This window comes from Urtica dioica, chromosome 10, assembly GCF_054948205.1.
Source record: "Urtica dioica subsp. dioica isolate 48M chromosome 10, U.dioica_male_clone48M_v1_H2, whole genome shotgun sequence".
Taxonomy (NCBI): Eukaryota; Viridiplantae; Streptophyta; class Magnoliopsida; order Rosales; family Urticaceae; genus Urtica; species Urtica dioica.
In genome coordinates this window covers 1,981,835-2,005,693 of record NC_142765.1, presented here as the reverse complement: position 1 = coordinate 2,005,693, position 23,859 = coordinate 1,981,835, and the positions used below count along the sequence as shown (strand labels likewise).

General features: G+C 38.7%; 1 protein-coding gene and 1 long non-coding RNA gene across 2 annotated transcripts; one reads left to right on the top strand and one right to left on the bottom strand.

Moving 5' to 3' along the window:
- Positions 1-14,917: 14,917 nt before the first annotated feature.
- LOC149382962 (uncharacterized) lies at positions 14,918-15,640 on the bottom strand. Its single transcript, XR_016301551.1, has 5 exons — positions 15,630-15,640; positions 15,478-15,545; positions 15,261-15,372; positions 15,082-15,116; positions 14,918-14,993 (listed from the first exon to the last, which is right to left on the bottom strand). It is a non-coding gene; the product is annotated as an uncharacterized LOC149382962 (long non-coding RNA).
- A 2,896-nt stretch (positions 15,641-18,536) lies between these two features.
- On the top strand, positions 18,537-23,859 carry LOC149382961 (putative inactive purple acid phosphatase 27). Its single transcript, XM_089628934.1, has 13 exons — positions 18,537-18,976; positions 19,062-19,149; positions 20,011-20,277; positions 20,674-20,782; positions 20,896-21,013; positions 21,316-21,448; positions 21,540-21,727; positions 21,938-22,124; positions 22,589-22,656; positions 22,745-22,838; positions 23,074-23,259; positions 23,361-23,444; positions 23,553-23,859. The coding sequence occupies exons 1-13, from the start codon at positions 18,618-18,620 to the stop codon at positions 23,640-23,642; spliced, it is 1,971 nt and encodes a 656-aa protein (XP_089485060.1). The 5' UTR covers positions 18,537-18,617; the 3' UTR covers positions 23,643-23,859.

Genomic DNA, 23,859 nt, shown 5'->3' with positions numbered 1-23,859 from the left:
TATTTGCAAAGGAATCTAGAATAGCGTATACAGCAATTATATGTATATATATATACGTTTATATATATAACATACTTTTCACGAAAATGATTTTAGCCAATGTTGATGAGCTCTCACGAGGGTAGGTCTCACGATGGTGCTAAGAAATATGTATCGCGCATTATCGCTCCTCTACTTTTACTACTCTTATCTCTTTCTTTTTTTTTCTTTTCTTTTTTTCGCTAAATTCACCGCTCTATCTTATGAAAACATGTTTTACTTTTATATTTTTACGGCTAAGTTTATCTTATAAATTTGAAGGACAGAAGTATCGATCAATTTTAACATGCCTATTATATTACGTGACAAGCGATGATAGGACTGTAGATTAATTAGTTAATCTGACATGCCTATTATATTACGTGACAAGCGATGATAGGACTGTAGATTAATTAGTTAATCTGTTGTACTGACAATTTGGTTGATAATTTGGCTTGATTTATTCAGCGTTGTTTCGTACTTTTTTCTTTTAAATATTAGTATAGCCCGATAATTAATGGGGAAAATATCAAGAGTATCCTCATGTTTAATCGAAATGTGAGATTTATCCATTCGACTTTTAGAAATATCAGACATATTTATTAAGTTTAATATAAATGGCATATACTTCCCCTAAAAAAATGTTATATCACAAATATCATATTTTTCATTTATTTTTTACAAAAAAATAATTTGAATTCTCAAAAATACCCTTAATAGAATAAATATTTATTTACTATTTTATTAAAAAAAATCAAAATCTCTCCATATAAAAAAATTCTTAACTTTTTAATAAGAAATTTTTTAATTTAATTTTTTTCATTAAGGGTATTTTAGGGAGTTCATTTTTTTTTTTTTGGTAAAAAATAAACGAAAAGGGTGAGTTTTGTAACATAACATTTTTTTAGGGGAGTATATGTCATTTATATTAAACGGACGAGATATATCTGATATTTTTAGAAATCGAATGGATAAATCTCGCATTTCGATTAAACACAAGGGATACTGTTGATATTTTTCTTAATTAGTAAGGGTAAAAAGGAGTACGTTTAAATAAAACTCAAACCAAAAGTCAACAAAAAGTCAAAGAAGAAATGGATTAATCATGTAAGTAATTTTTAACATACATAAAAAAAAATAGTAAACTGAAGGTATAAACGTGATATTTGTGTTAAAAGTTAAAACACAGTGTGAAAAACAAAACTACCCGCGGTATACATATGCAACATTTTGATTAAACCAATGAGATATATATATATATATATATATATATATATATATATGATATTTTTCTTAAACAAATATATAGTACTACTAATAATTAAGTATAATTATGAAGTACTATTTTAGTTATATATTCTAGCATTATAGTAATCAAATAGTTCATAAACTAATTCACAAAGAGACAAGACAGCGGTCTTATTTTGACTTGGCTAGTCCTCCTTTACTTCACAAAGTTCTTCTGCCATATATTGAATTCTATGTCCACTTCTGATGCCAAAAGGAAAGAAGAAGAAAAAAAAATCTATGTGTTCACTTTATTTAGAATAAAAAAAATTAAATGCAGGAAGTAATTGCGGATTAGGAAGTCAACAACCGAATACACTGTACCATTAACTACTCTTCAATTTAATCACATGATCAATGTATGCATTTTCTCAACTGTTTATAGCCAGGACCACAGTTGAAAAAAAACAAGCTAGCTGGATATTAGACACAAAAGTAGCTAGATTTCTCAATCTCTCTTCTCTACTCTAGTCTAGAATATATTACACCACGTTATAATTCTCACTTGTGATTACTTCCATGCATATATATATATACACAATTTTAATGAAAAATATTTGCCTTTTGTCTCATATTTTTTTGGAGGTGAACTGTCTATATTATTCAAAATAGTAATATGCTTTTTTTATTTTCGCTTGAAGAAAATGTAACATATGTTTGTGAGCAAACTATAAAAATTTCCAGTCTGGAAGTACTACTACTGCCAAAGCAATACTATACATGTTTGTATTTATGTGTAGATATATATAAAAGACATTATGGTTATTGTTATATGTTTTTTCTCACACCTTACAAGTCTTATCTTACTGAAGAAGAGTTAGAGAATAGAGTAAACAGAAGAGCATGTGTTCTGTCAAACAGAATAGTAACGCGTGTGTCAGTGCATGTTTTTCTCTCCATTTGGTTATGTTATTTTTGGTCCTACCCAAAAGACCAATATACTTTCATTTCAAATATGCTTATATTTATATTATTACGTCATTGTAATATGATACATTGCCTTATATGAAATCATATACATTCAGGTTAGACTTTTTTTTTTTTAGTCTAACCTGAATGAATATACATTCAGGTTAGACTAAACCTATATATAAAAAGCCAAATAAATAATGCTCTGCCAAGAGTTGTGCTAGAGCTTTTCACATGCGTTCCTTCCTTCCTTCCTTCTGGGAGATGAAGATCTGTGTGATAGATGGTCCGAACTAGACATTGGAGAGGATGATGTCGAGGAAATGCTTGTCCTGGAGGAAGACGAACTTGCTAGTACTGAGGTGGACCTCTCGAGCTGCCTTCTTGGAAGACTCCTGAGAGTGAGGCCCTTCAACCGGAATGCTCTGAAATCGGTTATGGCAAGGATTTGGAGACCGAAGGGCAAGCTTGAAATCAGCGACTATGATAAGGGAGGGTTTCGCTTCAAATTTGAGCTGGAGTCTGATAAGAGGAGAGTCTGGGAACTAGGACCATGGACCTTCGATAAATCGCTTTTGGTCCTTGGCGACCCGCTGCTGGAGAAAGAAGTGGAGTTCCGGTTGGTGGACTTTTGGGTTCAACTTCACGGAGTCCCCCCGAGGAATCGATCTGTTAAAATGGCTGAGTTAGTTGGGAGAAGAATCGGCCGCATTGCCAAGATTGATAAGGACAGGGTCTTCACTGATGATTTCCTTCGCATTCGTGTGGCAATCGACATAGGGAGACCCTTACAGAGAGGGCTACACGTGATGTTAGGGAAGGAGAAGACCTGGGTTGCGTTTAAGTTTGAAAAACTTGGCGACTTTTGCTATTCTTGTGGAAGTCTGGGGCATAGCCTATATGAATGCCCAAGCAATGAGCCTTTGACGGACGAGTCTGTGAAGCCGGGGTTCGGTGCGTGGCTTCGAGGGGATACTCCAAACAGCTCAGGAAATGGCACACAGCGTTTCAGTGGAATCGGGACGTCCCTGGACAAGGGCTGGGCGGGCCCTGGTTTCATTCCGGCTAGGGCTGAGACGCCGTCCCCGACGGGCGAGACGACAAAAGACTGTAATAAGGGCAAAAGCACGCCGGAAAATTCCCCAGTGGATGAGCATAGCGAGGAAGAGAAAGGAAGTAGAGAGACTAACCTATCTGGAGATCCGGTCCCCCCGGGACCGGCGAAGATGGATGTGGAGGTCGAAATCCCGGAAGCTGCGACCTCTCTCCACGGAGAGGGTGGGGATTTTGGTGAGAGATCTCCTCCGGAGGTGGCGACGCCAAAGGCCGGGCCGACGGGAAGAAGAGCGGCGGTTAAATCTCGCCGTCCGGAGAAGAAGGGTGCGGCGCCCAAGCCCCAAGGTAAGACAGAGGTAACTGGGGCCTCGGCGACTGAGGTCCACGTCGCTGCTACAGTGTCGGCGGTGTTTCCCACGTCTGACGTTACTGGGGCTGAGGGGTGCCGTGGACATGCGAGGAACAGTGGGCCGACGTCGGTCTCTGAGACCCATAGCCAAATCGGGGTAGGCAAAGAAATACCTAATCCAAAAGGAGAAGGATTTAGGCCGGATTTGGGGAAAAGTGGAGACAACGGCTCCCTGGAGCAGAAAACTTTTTCAGAAAAAGAAGAATGAAACAATCTCGGTGACTGTGGATGCTGCTCTTGATCGGGACCAGGGAGGATTTGGTGTGGGCTGCATTGCCCGAGACCACACTGGAAGGGTGTTAGCCTCGCAAACGCTTTCCCAAGCTAGGGGATTCACCCCCCAGCTTGCGGAGGTATTTGCGGTTCTCCAAGGCATAGGTCTAGCTTTCAGCATCGGCGGGTCGAGGTTGGAGCTTCATTCGGATTGCTCGGAGGTGCTCAAGGCAGTGGCCGGAGGGAAGATCCCCACGACCGAGCTCGGGACGATTCTGCATCACATCAAGAGGGAGGTAAGCAATTTGACTGAGTTTAAGATTATGTTTATTCCTCGCCTCTGTAATATTGCGGCTCACAACTTAGCACATTTTGTTGTTACTCATAGTTCGAACTTGAGATGGATGAGGCTTGTCCCTCCTTGCTCGGAAGAGGTTATTAGAGCCGATGATAGAGAGTATCGATCCCGTGCGTCGGGGTAGTGACTCTCGTTTTGATGTGCTTTCTCTGTGTTGTGGTTCTGTTTGTTTTTTTACATCTTTTGTAACCACGGTATTCCTCCGCCATATGTGAGGGCATTTATGAAATCTCCGTGGCACCGCCCACGTTTCAAAAAAAAAAAAAAGCCAAATAAAATACTCCATTCTATCACTTCTTCGTTATTGCCTTATATGAGAGCATATACATTTTCGTTAGATTAAATCTATATATGAAAAGCCAAATCACCCGATTTTGTAACTTCTTCATTATTGTTTGGGACAATTAGGTCAATAATTTAATAGTTTATATTTTATTAAAAAAATAAAAAAAATTATTTTATTAAAAAATAGTCCATCATACCAAAGTTAATTAAATTAACTATTTTAGTTAATTTAATTTACTTCGATCTGATTGACTATTTTTTTCTTAATAAAATGAAGTTTCAACTAAAATCTTTAAAAAAAAAAAATTGACTACTTGAATTAAAAGCGAAAACGAATGATTTGTGAGGGACTTAAGGATCTTGAAAACAGTTTATATATAAGATATGATGAAGCTAGCTGTCTATATATACATACCCCTTTATATATATATATTTTTTTTAAACGACATACCCCTTTATATTTAGGAGAACAAAAAAATATGACTATTATTGTCTTATAAACGAATTACGACCAGTTTTACCAATCAGAAAGCTTGGTGATTTTATAAACGGCATGCAAGTACGCACAAGGGTTTTATTGGCATGGTAAAAGGTTCACACCCACAAACACACAACACACATACATATATACATATTTATATAATCGTTTATATTGTCTTATATTATTTTTTTATAGTAGTTAGGACTTAGGAAATGCTGAGAATATTTGTCTACAACACCTTGGAACTACCAATCTGTTCCAATTAATCAACTAAGCTACTGAGCCAAACTGAAATTCTAACTTCTAGCTAATTTTGGTGCATATACCAAGTTTCAATTGCTTTCATATGTATATTTTTTTTATTTCATTCATAGATTTATATTTTTATTATTTCACTCATAGATTTTAGATTATAGTAAACTACAGTTTTTTTTTTTTAACTTCAATTATAAGAACATTTTTAAAACCAAAGTTTGAATTGTTATATTATTGCATCTCTTATTTTATATCATGAATATTATTGCGCTTGCCCTACTCAGAACCTACCAAGCAATTAGATCCAAAAGTCTTATACACTTGAATTTGGATGCCTTTCAAAAATCTGGATGGTATCTATAGAAAGACAAAAAGATGAATTATAAGCATTCAATGTGTTTTGGATTTTCGCAAAGATAAGGTTGTGACTTGGACAGACAAAGAGATAGGGTTTTTGGCATAATGAAAGGAACTTTTCTTGTCTTAAATGGTTCAATATATATGGGTAATATCTTACTCATATTTTAGTGCTTATTAGATAAAAAAAATAAAAAAATAAAAATAAAATAAAATAAAAAACTCTATGATACGTCTTAAAAAACTGATTATGGGAAAATGACAGTATATATCATGTGTTTTAGTGAAATGTCGAATTTAACCTTTTGTTTTAAAATATATCGAGTTCTACCCCCTGTTTAACTAAAGTATCGAAATTATACCTTAAAATAAATAACAGTGTCACAAATCTTATTTTTATTGACTTTTCATTGAGGTTGACATAATATTTATACATGTAAACACAAATTATCTTTATTCATTCGCACCATATATATTAAAAACGAAAAAAAAACAAACAACAGCCTCTGAATCGTGGAGAAGACAGAAGGAAGCAAGAGGTAAAAATTGACAGTTCATAGTCATTAAAATTACAATCGGGAATAGAGAATCCATGATTCAAAATTGCAATTCAAACACGGAATGAAGTCATCTATTGAGAGATATGAATTTTATTATTTAATTTTGATTTAAGCCTATTTTTAATTCAAAATTGAAAATTTGAAAGTTAAAGTACTAGTTTGGATTACGGTTAAAAAAAAAAGTACTAGTTTGGACAGGATTTAGTTTTTTTTTATGTAAGAGTTAACATCAATGAAATAGAGATTTGTAACACTGTTATCCATCTCATGATATAATTTTATCATTTTAGTTGGGGTTATTGGCGGCATAAATACCACAACTTTTTTATTTTATACACTTTAATACCACAACTTTTTTTTCGGCGGTCAAAATACATAACGTTAGGTTTTAGGACCACCGTTATTCTCATTCCGTTAGAATAACACGTAAACCCCGACATAAATACCACAACTTTTCATTTTTATGGGTTATTGACGGCATAAATACCACAACTTTTCTATTTTATACACTTTTATACCAAAAGTTTTATAGAAAAAATAATTAATAGCGTAGGAGCTAATTTTGGGGGTAGAGTTCGACCTCATAAAATAATTTGATATTGGACCGCCAAAGTCCAACATGAGTCAAAACCCATTTCGATAAAAATAATTTAAATAATTAATAAACGACAATTATTAATTGATTGTTATTAATCATTGTCGTACAAATTTAATAACTCACTTGGGCCCGACCCAAGTCTATTTTACCAGCTCACAATGTGACTACCAAGGTCGTGACGAAGTTGAAGTCAACACAGGAGAAGTGATATCGCCTTGAAATACGGATAATTGATGATTTCTATCGAGCCTGTTCAAACGCAGTTCGACGTGGCAGAAGAAGAGGCCATGAAGGACGAAGTCGCCATCACGTGTCTCCAAGAATTTCCCAAATTGTACTTCTGAGCACGTCGATTGTGTTCATAATCATCCGAGCTCGACTAGTGTACTCAAGACCGAATAAAAAATAAATTCGTTTACTTGTTCTTAAGGAAGTTGTTTATAATTGTCCTCTCGTTTCCTTATGACGATTTTCTTCGTATTTTTTTAGGCTCGAAAATGACATCAACAGTCTCTTTTGGGGCATTTTGTCGAACATCTTGCGCCCATTTTGGAGATTGCCGGCGTTGACATAGAGAACAAGGAATGACGTGGCGATAAAAGAGTCGGCGATGACGCTGAGGCGCAGTGCCTGAGCATAGAGTGACGCGGCGTGTGAGAAGGTTAAGCGCGTGAGTGATTTGAGGATGGAACAGAAAGTGAGATCTTCGGAGTGAGAGAGCGAGTGAGCATATGTCGGCGAATAGGAGGAGGAAATTTTGCGGTTGACCCTAGCTCATGTGAGATCCGATGGGTATAAAAGTGTATAAAATCGAAAAGTTGTGGTATTTATGCCGTCAATTACTCATAAAATTGAAAGTTATGGTATTTATGCCGGGGTACACGTGTTATTTTAACGGATTGAGAATAACAGTGGTCCTAAAACTTAACGTTAGGTATTTTTGTCGCCGAAAAAAAAGTTGTGGTATGACAGTGTATAAATCGAAAAATTATGGTATTTATGCCGCCAATAACCCTTTTAGTTAAACAGAGAATATGGACTCGACATTTTTTAAAATCAAAAGTTAAACTCCACATTTCATTAAAATACATGATATATATATATATATATATATATATATATATATATATATATATTATTTTCTCGTAATCAAATGATGCAGCACTAAGAATTAGTGACATATATAATAAATATTCAAATCTAGATTTAAGACGTTATTATTGTTATTATCATTATTATTTATTACTTGGAATATTATGTCCCTTGATCTTTTTTGTTGGAAAACCTAGTTAAGACAAAAACATGAAGAACCAACAGCTGAGAATTATATAATATGCGGTTGGTTTCTGAATAATAATATTAATATTCTTATTATACCTTGGAAGGGACGGTCTAAATTTTCTGACATTTCATTATCGGTGAATCTGAAAACAAGAATTTATGGACAAAAAGAATAGGGTTGAGTGAAGATGACAATAGCTAAGTGACTCCATAAGAGTGCTCTAATGCTTTTGACCTGGTCACCTTTGGGTTTTAGTGAGTGATATTTCTTGGTATTCTCAGAAATAAACAGGACAACTTTTGTTCTCTTTTAACTCAAATCTCTAGGTGGCTTTTCATATGAAATTTTTGTCGGCGGGCTATGAATATACTTATTTTTCACTTATAAAGGATATTTAACAACAAAATTAATCTGTGTCTGAAAGATGTTTAGGTCTGAAATATGGTTTAATTTGTTTCAAAATGTCAATATTGTGAAGTGTGATTTTCAAATTTTTCATTTTTTTTAACTTCACATACTAGACACGAAAAATGATTTCTAAGTTTGCTTTTGTGATAATTAAGTAAATAACAAAATTAAATACAAAAAATAATATTTTATTAAAGATATTTATGTATTAACATATATATATATATAAATCATATTTTGGATAAATTTTAATTTATTAGATTTGAGTTATAAAGTATTGAAGAAGTCATAATTTAGGAATAATCTCTTGGATATTTAATTGATAGAAAATTGTGGAATCCACCAAAATATTTATTTCATTTCATTGCATTGTTGGATACTTAGATGATATATAGAAAATTGTGGAATTCACCAACATATTAATTTCATCTTTCATTTCATTTTCTATCTAACTTTTCATTCCTAGTGTAAGTAAACTTTAATCATGCATTTGAATTGAAGTCAATATAATACTTAAGCTGTTGATCAACATGATGAGAACATGTTTAAGTTGAATGTGTGTCATAAGATAAGTTCATATATTGTGTAAACCAAATAGAAAGGGCTTTAGAGACTAGCAACCATTTGCATTGTGAGAAAGCAAAGAACGAGGAAAAATATATTAAAGGCTAAAATGGAAAATGTTTCTTTTTTTTAGTTTGGCTCTATAATAAAGACTTTTAGATATGGGCCTGTTCTGAGTTATAAAGTTCATCAATGTTTTAAGGAAGAAATTATATTTACTACCGATATTTTTCTTTTAGTTTCAGGACTATCGTCTTAATTAATTTATTCTGATAATATAATTTTTATTTTGATCGTTTACTCTCTTAGCCGTACTAGGAGATATTCTATTTTTATTACTCAAATGGCAGATTTCGTTCTATACACGTACACATTTCTGTATGTACTAGGTTTCGTCACGTGCTTCGCACGTGTTTAATTGGAATTACTGATCGGTATTGTTGTCGCAGTTTTTCGGACAACTATTTAGGGATCAAAGACGGTTAGACCAAAGGCCGGACCAAGTGGTCTCGTCTTGACTCGAGCGTGTCGGGCTTGGTATCCCAAGCTGTCCCTTAGCTGTAGGTGGTGTCTGTCTCGTCCAAGCACCTAAAAAGCAAGCAGAAAAGTGTGAACTACAAAAGGGAAACAGAGGGGTTGCCGATGCTCAACATTAGTAGGATTGAGGTGGATATAGGAGGTTTAGGTGTTTAGAGGCCGAGGCTTGAGAGAAACGAGCGAGGCACGAGTTCGACAGCGTTTCAGTACTCAAAGTCCGATCACCTGGACCGGGGGGGTCGAGCTGAGGTTGAGCTCATGAGGCTGAGGTCGAGCTCATGAGACCGAGTGGAGGTCGAGCTCATGAGGCCGAGGTCGAGCTCATGAGGCCGAGGGGTGGTCGAGCTCATGAAGACGAGGTCGAGCTCATGAGGCCGAGGGGTGGTCGAGCTCATGAGGCCGGGTCGAGCTCATGAGGCCGGGTCGAGCTCATGAGGCCGGGGTCGACCTCATGAGGCCGAGTGGAAGTCGAGCTCATGAGGCCGAGGTCGAGCTCACGACGCCGAGTTGAGGTTGAGCTCATGAGGCCGAGTTGAGGTCGAGCTCATGAGGCCGAGGTCGAGCTCAGGAGGCCGAGGTCGAGCTCATGGGGCCGAGGTCGAGCTCGTCCAGGCGAGCTCGTCCGACCTAGAATGACTTCGTCACCATTTCGTCTAGTCGAGCTCGTCCAGTTCGCCTGGTTTAGACCCAAGGCCGGACCAAGTGGTCTCGTCTTGACTCGAGCGTGTCGGGCTTGGTATCCCAAGCCGTCCCTTAGCTGTAGGTGGTGTCTGTCTCGTCCAAGCACCTAAAAAGCAAGCAGAAAAGTGTGAACTACAAAAGGGAAACAGAGGGGTTGCCGATGCTCAACATTAGTAGGATAGAGGTGGATATAGGAGGTTTAGGTGTTTAGAGGCCGAGGCTTGAGAGAAACGAGTGAGGCACGAGTTCGACAGCGTTTCAGTACTCAAAGTCCGATCACCTGGACCGGGGGGGTCGAGCCGAGGTTGAGCTCGTGAGGCCGAGGTCGAGCTCATGAAGCCGAGGTCGAGCTCATGAGGCCGAGGTCGAGCTCATGAGACCGAGTGGAGGTCGAGATCATGAGGCCGAGGTCGAGCTCATGAGGCCGAGGGGTGGTCGAGCTCATGAGGCCGAGGTTGAACTCATGAGGCCGGGTCGAGCTCATGAGGCCGGGGTCGACCTCATGAGGCCGAGTGGAAGTCGAGCTCATGAGGCCGAGGTCGAGCTCACGACGACGAGTTGAGGTCGAGCTCATGAGGCCGAGGTCGAGTTCAGGAGGCCGAGGTCGAGCTCATGGGGCCGAGGTCGAGCTCGTCCAGTCGAGCTCGTCGAGCTCGTCCAGTCGAGCTCGTCCGACCTAGAATGACTTCGTCACCATTTCGTCTGGTCGAGCTCGGCCCAGTCGAGCTCGTCCAGTTCGCCTGGTCGAGCTCATCCCCAGTCGAGCTCGTCCAATTCGACTGGTCGAGCTCGCCCAAGTCGAGCTCGTCCAGTCGAACTGGAATAACGTTGTCACTTCAAGTACGTTGGCCTCGCACTGTCGAGCTGGAATGACGTCGGTTATTTGTTCAGCTCGACCTCGTCTAGTCGAGCTGAATGACTTCGTCAGTTCGTCCAGCTCGACCTCGCCCAGTCGAGCTGAATGACTTCGTCACTTTGTCCAGCTCGACCTATCTAGCCTGGGGGAGCTCCCTGGGGGTCGAGCTCCCTGGAGGTCGAGCTCGCCTGGGGGGGCGAGCTCCCTGAGGGTCGAGCCTGGCCTGGAGGTCAACCCTGCCTGGAGGTCGAGTTCGCCTGGAGGTCGAGCTCCCAGGAGGTCGAGCTCCCCGAAGGCCGAGCTCCCGGGGTGGTCAAGCTCCCTGGAGGTCGAGCCTGGCCTGGAGGTTGACCCTGCCTGGGGGTCGAGCTCCCCGGCGGAGGGGCCGAGATCCCCGGAGGTCGAGCTCGCGGAGGGGTCGAGCTCCCTGGCGGTCGAGCTCGCCTGAGGGATCGAGCTCCTTGTAGGTCGAACTCGCCGGGAGGCTGACACTGGCTGGAGGTCGAGCCTGCATGGATGTCGAGCTCTCTGGGGGTCGAGCTCCCTGGAGGTCGAGTTCGCCTGGAGGTCGAGCCTGGCCAGGAGGTCGAGCTCGCCTGGGGGTCGAGCTCCCCGGAGGCCGAGCTCCCGGGGGGCGAGCTCGCTGAGGGTCGAGCCTGGCCTGGAGGTCAACCCTGCATGGAGGTCGAGCTCCCCGGAGGCCGAGCTCCCGGGGGGAGAGCTCGCTGGGGGTCGAGCCTGGCCTGGAGGTCAATCCTGCCTGGAGGTCGAGCTCGCCTGGAGGTCGAGCTCGCCTAGGGGTCAAGCTCCCTGGAGGTCGACACTGGTTGGAGGTCGAGCTCGCCTGGAGGTCAAGCTCCCTGGAGGTCGATCTCGCCTGGACGCCAAGCTCCCTGGAGGTCGAGCTCGCCTGGAGGCCAAGCTCTCTGGAGGTCGAGCTCGCCTGGAGGTCAAGCTCGCCTGAGGGGTCGAGCTCCCTGGATGTCGAGCTCCTTGGGGGTCGAGCTCCCTGGAGTTCGAGTTCGCCTGGAGGTCGAGCCTGGCCAGGAGGTCGAGCTCGCCTGGGGGTCGAGCTCCCCGGAGGCCGAGCTCCCGGGGGGGCGAGCTCCCTGGGGGTCGAGCCTGGCCTGGAGGTCAACCCTGCCTGGAGGTCGAGCTCGCCTGGGGGTCGAGCTCCATGGAGGTCGAGTTCGCCTGAGGGGTCGAGCTCCCTGGAGGTCGAGCTCGCCGGGGGGGGGGTCGAGCTCTCCTGAGGGTCGAGCCTGGCTTGGAGGTCGACCTCGCCGAGCTCCCTGGAGGTCGAGCTCGCCTGGGGGGGTCGAGCTCGCCTGGGGGTCGAGCCTGGCCTGGAGGTCGACCCTGCCTGGAGGTCGAACTCGCCTGGGGGGGTTGAGCTCGACTAGGGGTCAAGCTCCCTGGATGTCGAGCTCGCCCAGAGGTCGAGCCTGGGCAGGAGGTCGAGTTCCCCGGAGGCCGAGCTCGCGGGGTGGTCGAGCTCCCTGGGGGTCGAGCCTGGCCTGGAGGTCGACCTTGCCTGGGGGTCGAGCTCCCCGGCGGAGGGGTCGAGATCCCCGGAGGTCGAGCTCGCGGAGGGGGTCGAGCTCGCCTGGAGGTCGAACCTGGCAGGAGGTCGAGCTCGCTTGGAGGTCGAACCTGGCAGGAGGTCGAGCTCGCCGGGGGGTCGAGCTCCCTGGAGGTCGAGATCGCCGGGGGGGTCGAGCCTGGCCTGGAGGTCGACCCTGCCTGGAGGTCGAGCTCGCCTGGGGGGTCGAACTCCCTGGAGGTCGAGGCCGAGCTTCCAGAGGGGTCGAGCTCCCTGGGGGTCGAGCCTGGCCTGGAGGTCGACCCTGCCTGGAGGTCGAGCTCGACTGTGGGGTCGAACTCCCTGGAGGTCGATCTCGCCTGAGGGGTCGAGCTCGCCTGGAGGTCGACCCTGGCTGAAGGTCGAGCTCGCCTGGATGTGGAGCTCCCTGGAGGTGGAGATCGCCTGGGGGGTCGAGCTCCCTGGAGGTCGACCCTGGCTGGAGGGCGAGCCTGCGTGGATGTCGAGCTCGCCTGAAGGGTCGAGCTCCCCGGAGGTCGAGATCGCCGGGGGGGTCGAGCTCGCCTGGCGGTCGAGCCTGCCTGGGGGTCGAGCTCCCTGGAGGTCGAGCTCGCCTGGAGGTCGAGCCCGGCCTGTAGAGCGAGCCCGGCTTTGCATCGTTTTTGCATTTGGATCTGTCATTTTTCCCATACGAAAAATGACGCCGTAACAATGTCTAAACGGGTCGAGCTCATGAGGCCGAGGTCGAGCTCATGAGGCCGAGTGGAAGTCGAGCTCATGAGTCCGAGGTCGAGCTCATGAGGTCGAGTTGAGGTCGAGCTCATGAGGTCGAGTTGAGGTCGAGCTCATGAGGCCGAGGTCGAGCTCATGAGGCCGGTCTTTGGCCTCTCGGCCATGGGACCCCGCGGGCGCTGTCGCGGTTAATTATATATGTATAAGCGGTTAATTATAATACAATAAAGGGAAAGAAGTACCTCTGCGCTCTGTCTGGAGAAATTCTTCGACACTTGTTGCTAGATTGGCTGTACTTGGAATAGTCAAATCGATTGTGTTATTACGAGCAATGTTTGGATGCCATCCAATTTCACCATATGGAAATAATATTGGATACTGCAAAGGATCATAACAACCATAATCATAACGTATATTGTGTGTACGATCATCCCAACCATGAACAATAATATCTTTGTTCCATTCATCATTTGTTCCATTATCTACCCACATTGCAGCAACTTGAGAAACAGATGGCGAGTTATAAACTCGTTGGTCTAAAGCAGGATTACTCTTTATACAAATGGAAAACTCCCGTAAATTTGAAAAATCAGTCAAGCTCTTAAAAAATTTAGAATACGGATTTAAAGCCATAAAATTACTGATTCTATGGATGACTTCAAACTTTAAATTGTTGGAAAATTGTTGGCGATTTTGTATCTCATGATCGGTATCATGAAAATAAAGTTGAAGTGCAGAAGCAATATTCCCATGGGTGTCTAATGGCTTAATCCAATGGTGAACTTGGCCTTGTACACGAAATGTATAAATTCCAGCATTTTGTTGCATCAACTTTTCATCCAAGTGAATACCCATTGAAGTAAAAGCAAAGCTAGAATTATATATTCTAATCTAATGTCTAAAATTTTCAGACTCGGCTCCTGGCCCAAAGATCAAGTCACAAAGAGCAGTTGGTGGTTCCTGTGTAGATAATTGAATTTGGCCAGATGAACAACAAAAACCAGGCGGTTCAAATTCGAACTTAATAGCACCACAATGCAAACAGTTTATCTTTTGTCTTAACATTTGAGATTCATCGGGGATTTTATAATCTCTGAATAACTTGTTCTGATAGATATCATCTGTAGCACATTCAAAAAGAATAAATTAATAGTAAATTCATTAATACCAATACGTTCGAAAAAGTTAGATTTTAAAATACTAAAGAAATGAAACTAAAATAAACATAGCATCAAAACTTTAATATTGAAGCATTTTTAGGACATAACTAAAATAAATTAAATATGAACATAAAATACCCAAAAAATGAAGAGGTACATACCATGATAAACACTGATACGATTAGGCTGCACGTCATGGTATTGATTCATCAGTGCATGCGCATATATGGCATGACGTGCACCAACAATAACTTTCTACATGGAAAAATGACATTAGATATAACAATGGAAAGCAGAATAATTTTTTAAAAAACACGATATATAACCAATTCGCTGGAAATGCACGCAAACCTCATTTCTCATATGAATCATGTAGTCAGACAACAACATTTCAGAATCAACTGAGTCGGTGTTTTGTTTAGCAGAAGAAGAAGGAACACATCTCTGGAAATATGCAGATGAGATTTTATAAGCATCGTATCTTAGTCAAGTCAGGTTTAATAATAATACGTCACAATTAATGACTTTATACCTGTAGAGAAACAGAAGCAGCAGTTGGTAGTTGTCCTGCCAAGAATTTATACAAATTTGTATATGCAATTATGTGCATAAATCAATCAAATAGCAATACAGAAGTAAACTTTCGAAAGGAAAAACCTCATGAAAAAAATTGGTTTCGTAAATAAAAGCACTAAATAACATAGCACAAACCTTCAAGGGAATTAGAATCTGTTGACTTGGAACCAAGTTGCTGCATAAACATTTGCCGCTTGCTTCTACGACTTGATAAAGATGGCGGTTGTATAACAGAGGAAAGCACCCTCTAATTACAAAAACAATCAATATTAAGGAACCATGTTAGAATAAACTGATTCTAATTTGAATATTGAAAAACAAAATGCAGAAGTACAAAACAAAGTCTACAAACCTTCCGACACCGCTTTGATTGGATAGAATTAACATATTCAACCAACAACGTATCCGAAGATATAGAATCTGCATGACCTTAAATGAGAACAAAATAAAGACGTAAAAATAATAGACGATCATAGCTAGAGCAATATTGAAATAATCTGTTACCATCATCGGCCATTGAATTCATATAAATGTCATCTAAATGTCTGCGCAAAAGAAATAACAGAATGTCATTTCTCACAATTAATTTAAACAGGGAATTTGTAAGATCACATAAATCAAAGTAGTAGGAAGTCGAAACAAACCGTCGCCTTTGAGTCGGTGGTTCGATGCTAACCACAAAGAAATCTATATTTAGAAACATGTAATATATAGTTAGAAACTTACAGAACAAGTGAACCACAAAAATGAAAGACTTTACCTTGTTATGGAGAAAACAAGCTGTATAATCAGAGTGATATAAGCAAGGTGTTTGTTTTGCCTTTTTTTTGTTGTTGTTGTTTTTTTTTTTTTTTTTTTTTTTTTTGCGAGTGACACGGGAAATCTGAGGACGAGAGGAAGAGGCAAAACATAATTAGAGGGAGGGAAAGAGAAATGAAGAGGTAAAACATAAATAAATAAATAAATCAAAGAGAGAGATTGTTAAATGGGGATGTTATGTATCTCTGTTTATGGATCTTGAATCTGGGGTTTCAATGCAAGTGGTGTGTATTTAAGTTTCTGAAAATTATAATAAATACTTGTACGTTGAATAACCTAAACAAAAACCCCCAAAAATCACGAACCCTAAGATTTTGGGTTCGCAAATTACGTTAGCAAGCTGTGCGCGAGAAGCTCTGGTCGGAGCTGGTCCTCACCACGTGCTCCGTCGTGTCGGCTTTGGTGTCGTCGCCGAGCTCTCGCAGAGCTTCCTCTTCCTCCTCGAGCTAAAACCCCGTCTGCTTTGGTGTCTTCGCTGACCTCTCGCAGAGCTTCCTCTTCCTCCTCGACCTAAAACCCCGTCTCTCTCGCCCTCTCTCTCTCAGTCGCGGATAAGCAACGGAGATCAAGCAAAGTTTTTTTTTTTTTTTTTTTTTTTTTTTTCAGGTGAGAAGGGAAATCTGAATATGAGATGAAGAGGTCAAACGTAAATCTCTATCAAAGAGAGAGATTATTAAATGGTTAACACGTGCCAAATGGTAATTGGTTTAAACCTTATGGATAGTAAAATTGTCATTCTCACTTATGATATAGTTAAATAGATATATATATATATATATATATATATATAATTTACAGAACTTTATATATGTATAGAGATATCTGGTTATTATTATATGCTTAGGTTTTATGGATAGAAATCTGGTTGTGATCAATGGGATTGTCTTTTAATAATATTAAAATATAGATATTGACTACATAGTACAAAGTTTGGTTGTATCTCATTTATTATTAGTAATTGATTTGCAATCCACTTTATATAGCGAACTTCTAATTTGATAACTACATCATTTCGGATTTTATTTTCCAATATTATTATTATTTAAAAAAAAAACGGATTAAGGTGAATCATGTGTGGTCGTATTTGTATCTTAGTAATTGGTCTCATTTATAGTTATGTGGGTGATTTGGCAACTTCTGAACCGTTAATCCGAGATTAGCTATGAAGTGCAAACGTGCAATGGTGATAATTTGACGATAAATTTGTTTATTTTCAAATTAGTATTAATTAGTAACACAACCAACCAACCGTATAAAAAGTGTTTGGTCATAGTTTGAATATTGTATTCCTGAAATCAACACGTTTTTATTATTTGCCTAAAAAAAATGCCTAACTTGCCACATGTAGTCCACGAATAAAGTTTGCTTTAACTTTATAGCCCAATAGTAAAACTAAGGGCACATTAATGGATTTCATCTAAATTAGTTGAATATCATTTTCAATGGGAGCTATTCAAATGTACACAGCCGATATCGTCAAGATACAATTTGTCATTTATTGGGCGATGAAAGATTTCTGACCAGAAATTATAATTTTGTTATTTGGGTAGTGGTTGTGATAACGAACTTGTGCTTCCACGCTACTACAACCAAGTGTATGGCTTTTCTAGTTGATTAGGATTCTAAATAATGCTTTCTCGTAAAGTATTATCGCTAAGTTTTATATTTTTGTCGGCAATTACAACATTCCTACAAGCGGATGGTAAGAATTAAAATCATAGTCCATAGATAATATAAATAAAATAACAGAAAATTAAAAAAATAGCTAACTTAAATGTTTGACACTGCTAAATAATCAACGTTTGATAAATCTTAAATAGATAATCGTAAATAATGACGTGACCTAATATATAAAGCTAAATAATCAACGTTCTTAAATAGATAATCGTAAATAATGACGTGACCTAATATATAAAGGTAACTATCTATCTAAGATATTTACGTCTATAAATACATAAAAATGTTTATTTATCTAAGATTAACAAAACACTGACTATTTAGTAATATCAAACGTTTAAATTGATTATTTTATTAATCGACCCACATATAACGATCTTCAATTAATTGGCGTAAATAACTTTAAAACAAAGTTAATGAACAAAAGTTATGGTTATTATTTAGACAATTTCAGCCGTACATACAAGGTGGACGCACGTGTATATATGATAAAAATAAAGATGAAGATTTGGATATCGATTAAGTGTAGTCTATACAAATACAATAGACATTTTCCATTATAATGAATGAAATATAATTCTTTTTCTTTATCCTTTAAAATATCACTCTAAAAACGTTATTGTTTATTTTATCATCCTTTAATAAATAAATATAAAAAATTTAAACTTTACATCAAGGATAACTTCTAAGCGTATACATATATAATACATACGTGTGTAATATTACTAATATATATCGTATTCATTAAATAAATAAATAAAAGAATGTAATATATTCCCCCCCACGTTCGCTTATATATAGGATCAATTCTTAGCCCCCTATTCTTGCCTTCTAAATTAATTAATGCAAATATATTTCACTAGCGGTGGCTGATCTTTGTCTATACCAAAAAAAATAACTCACACGTACTCACCAACATATATCGTATATATAGGATCTCTCACCAACTGTTTTTTTCCTCAATCTCTCTTCTGAATTAGAAAAAGAAGAAAAAAAATGACATCCTTAATAATGTCATGGTTCAAAAATATTTCTTCTGGTTTTCTCACAACATTCTTATTACTACTATCTCTCCGCTCATTCGCTGATTCCTCTTCTTTCTCTCATTCCTCAAATTTACATCCATTGATCAAGGACTCTCAAGCTCATCATCACAACTTCACCGGAGTTTCCGATTTTCGTGTTTTGAACCGAAGATTCCTCGGAGATTGTCCCGATTTAAACCCTTACCAAGAGATTAAAGTTGTCTCGGGTCCTAAGCTCGGCGACGAACAACATGTCACTGTCACCGTTTCGGGTGTCCTGTTTCCCTCCGAACTTGATTGGATTGGCATGATTTCACCTTCTCATTCTGAGTAAGCTTTTCTTTTTTTTTCCCCTCTAATATATTTCAAGTTTGTATATTTATTTTGTTTTATGTTTTGTTGAATTTTGTTGAAGTGTGGGAAGTTGTCCATTCAACGTGGGTTATTACGCACAAACCGGTGATTTTAGCAAACTTCCTCTTCTGTGTCACTATCCTGTTAAGGTAATTGCCAATTTTGGACGGCCTAAATTTTATTTCTTTATTTATTTATTGATATACGTAATAGATGCATGGTATAGTATGGAGGTACATTACGGCATGAGTTTTGGGTGAATAACCTAATAAAAAAATGTAGTTCGTTGAGAGACTATATGTATACACGGAATTGGCTTATAGACAGATCGTATATCCTATGATAATGTATGAGAAATTAAAAACTTAATCTGAGGATAATATCATTCAATTTTTTAAATTTTGAGAATATTATAAATCTGTCTCTAATTAATTTTTCTTAATATCATACAATTTTCTTATTAATTTCTCTTGGTAATTGATCATGGTAATAAATAGAGCATGTTTTGAAAGATATTATACAAGTTGTCGCAATTCTAGCAATTTGTTGATGAATATAATGAGGAAAATTTTAGGACAAATAGCCATGGGAATTAAATGAGTATAGTGTATCTGTTCGATATTCTATCAATTGACTATTATGGATTTTAAAATCCGGAGAGATTCACATGACATAATCTTCAAGTTATCTATACATATTAAGCCGTTGTAGCCAATAATTACATAAATAGAGTCAAAAGTGTAAGACTTCAGAAGTCTGGGGGGCTACATTGTAAAAATGACTTATCTTTGTTTAGAACGTTAGAAACATAGTCACGTCGCGAAATCAAAGCGTCCACGCAATCAACAAGCTATGTGAATGTGAGGATTACTTTTTTTTTTTTTTCAACTAATTAGTGCGCTGTCTTTTATTTATTTATTTAATTGCTAACAAATTAATATATAAAAAGATGTCCATTTTAGCAAATTAGATATATTTTTTTCACTGTATCTTAACGGTTGAAATTTCAGGCAGCTCTTCTAAGCAGCGATCCAGATTACTTGAGCTGCAAGAAAAGGGAATGCAAAGGCCACACGGGAGGAAGATGCGACGTGAGAACCTGCAACGGCTCTCTATCCTTCCACGTCATCAACATCCGTACGGACATTCAGTTCGTCTTCTTTTCCGGCGGCTTCGCTGCACCGTGTGTGATCGCCAAGTCAGCGCCGCTGAGCTTCTCGAACCCTAACACGCCCTTGTACGGTCATCTCTCCAGCGTTGACTCGTCTGCCACTTCTGTACGTAACTTGTGCACAAAGCTCTTCACATTTTAAAGGCTTTTTACAGCAAATAGTCCATAAACTTTTATAATTGTGGTATTTTGCTCCTTAATTTTGTACAAATTTAGCGTTTTCGAAAAAAAAAAAAAAAAAAAAAAAAATTCTATGAAATTCTACACCGAAACTGTAGTTACTCAAGCTTGGAGATGTGTTTCAATTGTATGTTGAATTTCATTATTAAAAAATAAAAAATAAAAAACCAAAATGCTCCATAAAAAAAGAGAGAATATTGGGGGCAAAATACCAAAATTATAAAAGTTAAAATTCCAGGGAGAATTTTTTTGACAAAATAGCCTATCATATATTAGTAAAATTTCACAAATGATAATTAAACAAAAAAAAAATTATTTGCAGATGAGAGTGACGTGGGTTAGTGGTGATAACAAAAGCCAGTTGCTCCAATACGGTGATGGAAAAACACAGACATCAACGGTTACAACATTTACTCAACATGATATGTGCAGTGAGTATTTATATAGCGCATAATCTCCATTTTAACAAGCTATGATCTGAGCTTGAAAATCATAAATATGAATAATAATAATAGTAATAATATGTATTGGTATAATTTGGTAGGTACAAGTGCACTTGTTAGTCCCGCAAAGGACTTTGGATGGCATGACCCGGGATTCATTCACTCCGCTCTCATGACTGGCCTTAAACCTTCAACAACTTTCACTTACAGATATGGAAGGTAATATATAGGACACAACAAAAATAACTGTTTTTGCGTGATACATATTTATGTCGCGCAAAGTTTTGGTACAAAATTTTTGCGTCACAAAAATATGTCACGCAAATTAACGGGGTCGATATATGGTGCGACGCACTTGGGATACATTTCTGTTTTAATGTAATAAATATTAGCCATAATAATAGTAATAATTCTGTTTGAATCATTGAAATGTAAATGATTTTCATATAGAAGTCGTAAGAACATAGAGCATGGTACAAAATCTATGTCATGGATGAACAATTTAATAAATACATATGCAGTGACTCAGTTGGTTGGAGCAACCAAATCGAGGTCAGAACTCCGCCAGCTGGAGGATCGGACGAGCTCAGATTCATCGCCTTCGGTGACATGGGAAAAGCCCCGCGCGATAAATCCGTTGAACACTACATTCAGGTTTTCGTCCGTGAATCGATTTGACCATTTCAATAATAATAAGGTCAAATATAAAATACTCAAAATATAAAATGCATATAAATGTGTATAGCCAGGATCAATATCGGTTGTCGAGGCCATGGAAGAGGAAGTGAAATCGGGGAATGTGGACTCAATTTTCCACATCGGAGACATAAGTTATGCCACCGGATTTCTCGTCGAGTGGGACTACTTTCTCCACCTCATCACTCCTGTAGCCTCTCGTGTCTCTTACATGACCGCAATTGGAAATCACGAGAGGTATTTAATCAAATTTTTATGCGTATATAATCATATTGACCCTTTTCGAGGATTGATATTTATGTCGTGCAAATTTTTAAGCGATAGATTGACGACATAATAATAATTTTTTTCGCGTAAATTTTGTTCGCGACATATAATATAGATTCGCGCAAAATAATTATTTTTGTAGTATTGTACATGTTACACAATATTTTGTGAATTTTTTAGAGACTATTTGGCGTCGGGATCAGTGTATCCGACTCCGGATTCGGGTGGAGAATGTGGTGTTCCGTATGAGACGTATTTCCAAATGCCGAACTCAGGTAAAGACAAACCTTGGTATTCCATCGAACAAGGCAGCGTTCACTTCACCGTCATATCTACCGAGCATAATTGGTCAACAAACTCCGAGCAGGTGTGCTTTTAATTACATCTAGTAAAATAAATAAATAAAATTGTAGTTCAAATAGTCATTGATTTGATTGCATTTTAGCCTTTTCATAAAAAATATTTTACTCTTTTGTAATGAGATGCAACACTCAAACAGTTGAATTAACATTTACTAACTTATTTTCAATTTGAAAAAGTATTATTGAAACACAATCCTACTCTTAATCTAAAGTTGTGATTTAATTAATATCTCCTATGAAATTAATAACTATTTTTGTAACTTGGAAAGTATGCTTTAAATTTCTTAATTGATAGATTTCATTAAAAAAATATATATTTATAAAAAGACTAACATTATAAAATCCATAGTTTGAAGATCAATTTAGTAGTTAAAAGGAGAAAACTATTTCGGTAAAAAAAAAAAGAATAAAATTCATTCAATTGCTTAATCTGATGTCTCTTTGACCCGGATGTTTTTGTGTACCTCAGTACAATTGGATGAAAAAAGACATGGCTTCGGTTGATCGATCCAAAACTCCTTGGTTGGTCTTTACAGGGTAAGAATTTTTCAAGTGCTATATTTATTAAAAATCTTTTAATTAATAACAATATGTCTGATACAATTATCCTCTTTATTGAGTCCAGACACAGACCAATGTACACGTCATCATCATCCGGGGTCCTCAGCAAAGACCCCTACTTTATTAGCGTAGTTGAACCGTTACTCGTTGCCAACAAAGTAAGTAATTAAGCCAACATTAATACTTGGACTGAAATTGATTTCTTTTTTAAATTAAACTTTTCTTTTCCAAATGATCAATTTCGGAAACTTCGAAATTCAGGTTGATTTAGTCCTTTTCGGACACATCCACTAGGAAATAAGCCAAACAATACTTGGAATGAAATTGATTATTAAAAAAAAAAATCAAATTTTTTTTTTCCAAATGATTAATTTCGGAAACTTCAAAATCCAGGTTGATTTAGTCCTTTTCGGACACGTCCACAACTACGAGAGAACCTGCTCGGTCTACTTAAGCAAATGCTTGGCTATGCCGAGAAAAGAATTGGGGATCGACACTTACGACCACAACGATTACAAGGCTCCGGTTCACGCTATTATTGGCATGGCCGGTTTTGCTCTAGACAAATTCCCCGATTCGGTTACTCTCTCTCTCTCTCTCTCTCTCTCTAGAAATTGAAATGCATGAAAATAAGATTTAATTTTGATTGAATCTTTGTGATGGATGATATGATTACACAGGTTGATAATAGTTGGAGCTTAAAAAGGGTTTCAGCGTTCGGTTACCTTAGAGCCCACGCAACAAAGGAGGAACTCAAACTAGAGGTAGTGTCTTGTGTATAATTGATTACTTAAAAAAAAAAATAGGCACAAGTAATTTGCTCTAGTTAACTAAACTATTTTTCTATTGATCTTCTTTTTTCCTTTGGGCAGCTTGTTAACGCAATGACGAAGAACGTGGATGATAGTTTCCGCATAATCAAGAGACGAGATTTATCCAACAGAAAGATAAACATTGGTTGATTTGATAGAGAAAATATGAGATTTGCAATTAAATAAAATATAAATAGATGTGTGTCTCTATAGTCTTCTTTAAATAGGTTCTCTAGATAATGAAAACCTTGTTGCCTGGATTGGGCTACCATTAAGCACAAGCAACATGAGTTTCTATTTATATATTCTCCAATCATTATATTTTTTTTTCTTTTTTTTTTTCTTGCTGAATTAAGGATAAAAAATA

What these genes read in the sequence shown, in the direction of transcription:
- LOC149382961 (XM_089628934.1), top strand. Translation starts at nt 18,618, where the DNA reads ATGACATCCTTAATAATGTCATGGTTCAAAAATATTTCTTCTGGTTTT. An exon ending in TACTCAACATGATATGTGCA is followed by an intron (nt 20,783 to 20,895) that starts GTGAGTATTTAT and finishes ATAATTTGGTAG; the next exon opens with GTACAAGTGCACTTGTTAGT. An exon ending in CCTTGGTTGGTCTTTACAGG is followed by an intron (nt 22,657 to 22,744) that starts GTAAGAATTTTT and finishes TATTGAGTCCAG; the next exon opens with ACACAGACCAATGTACACGT.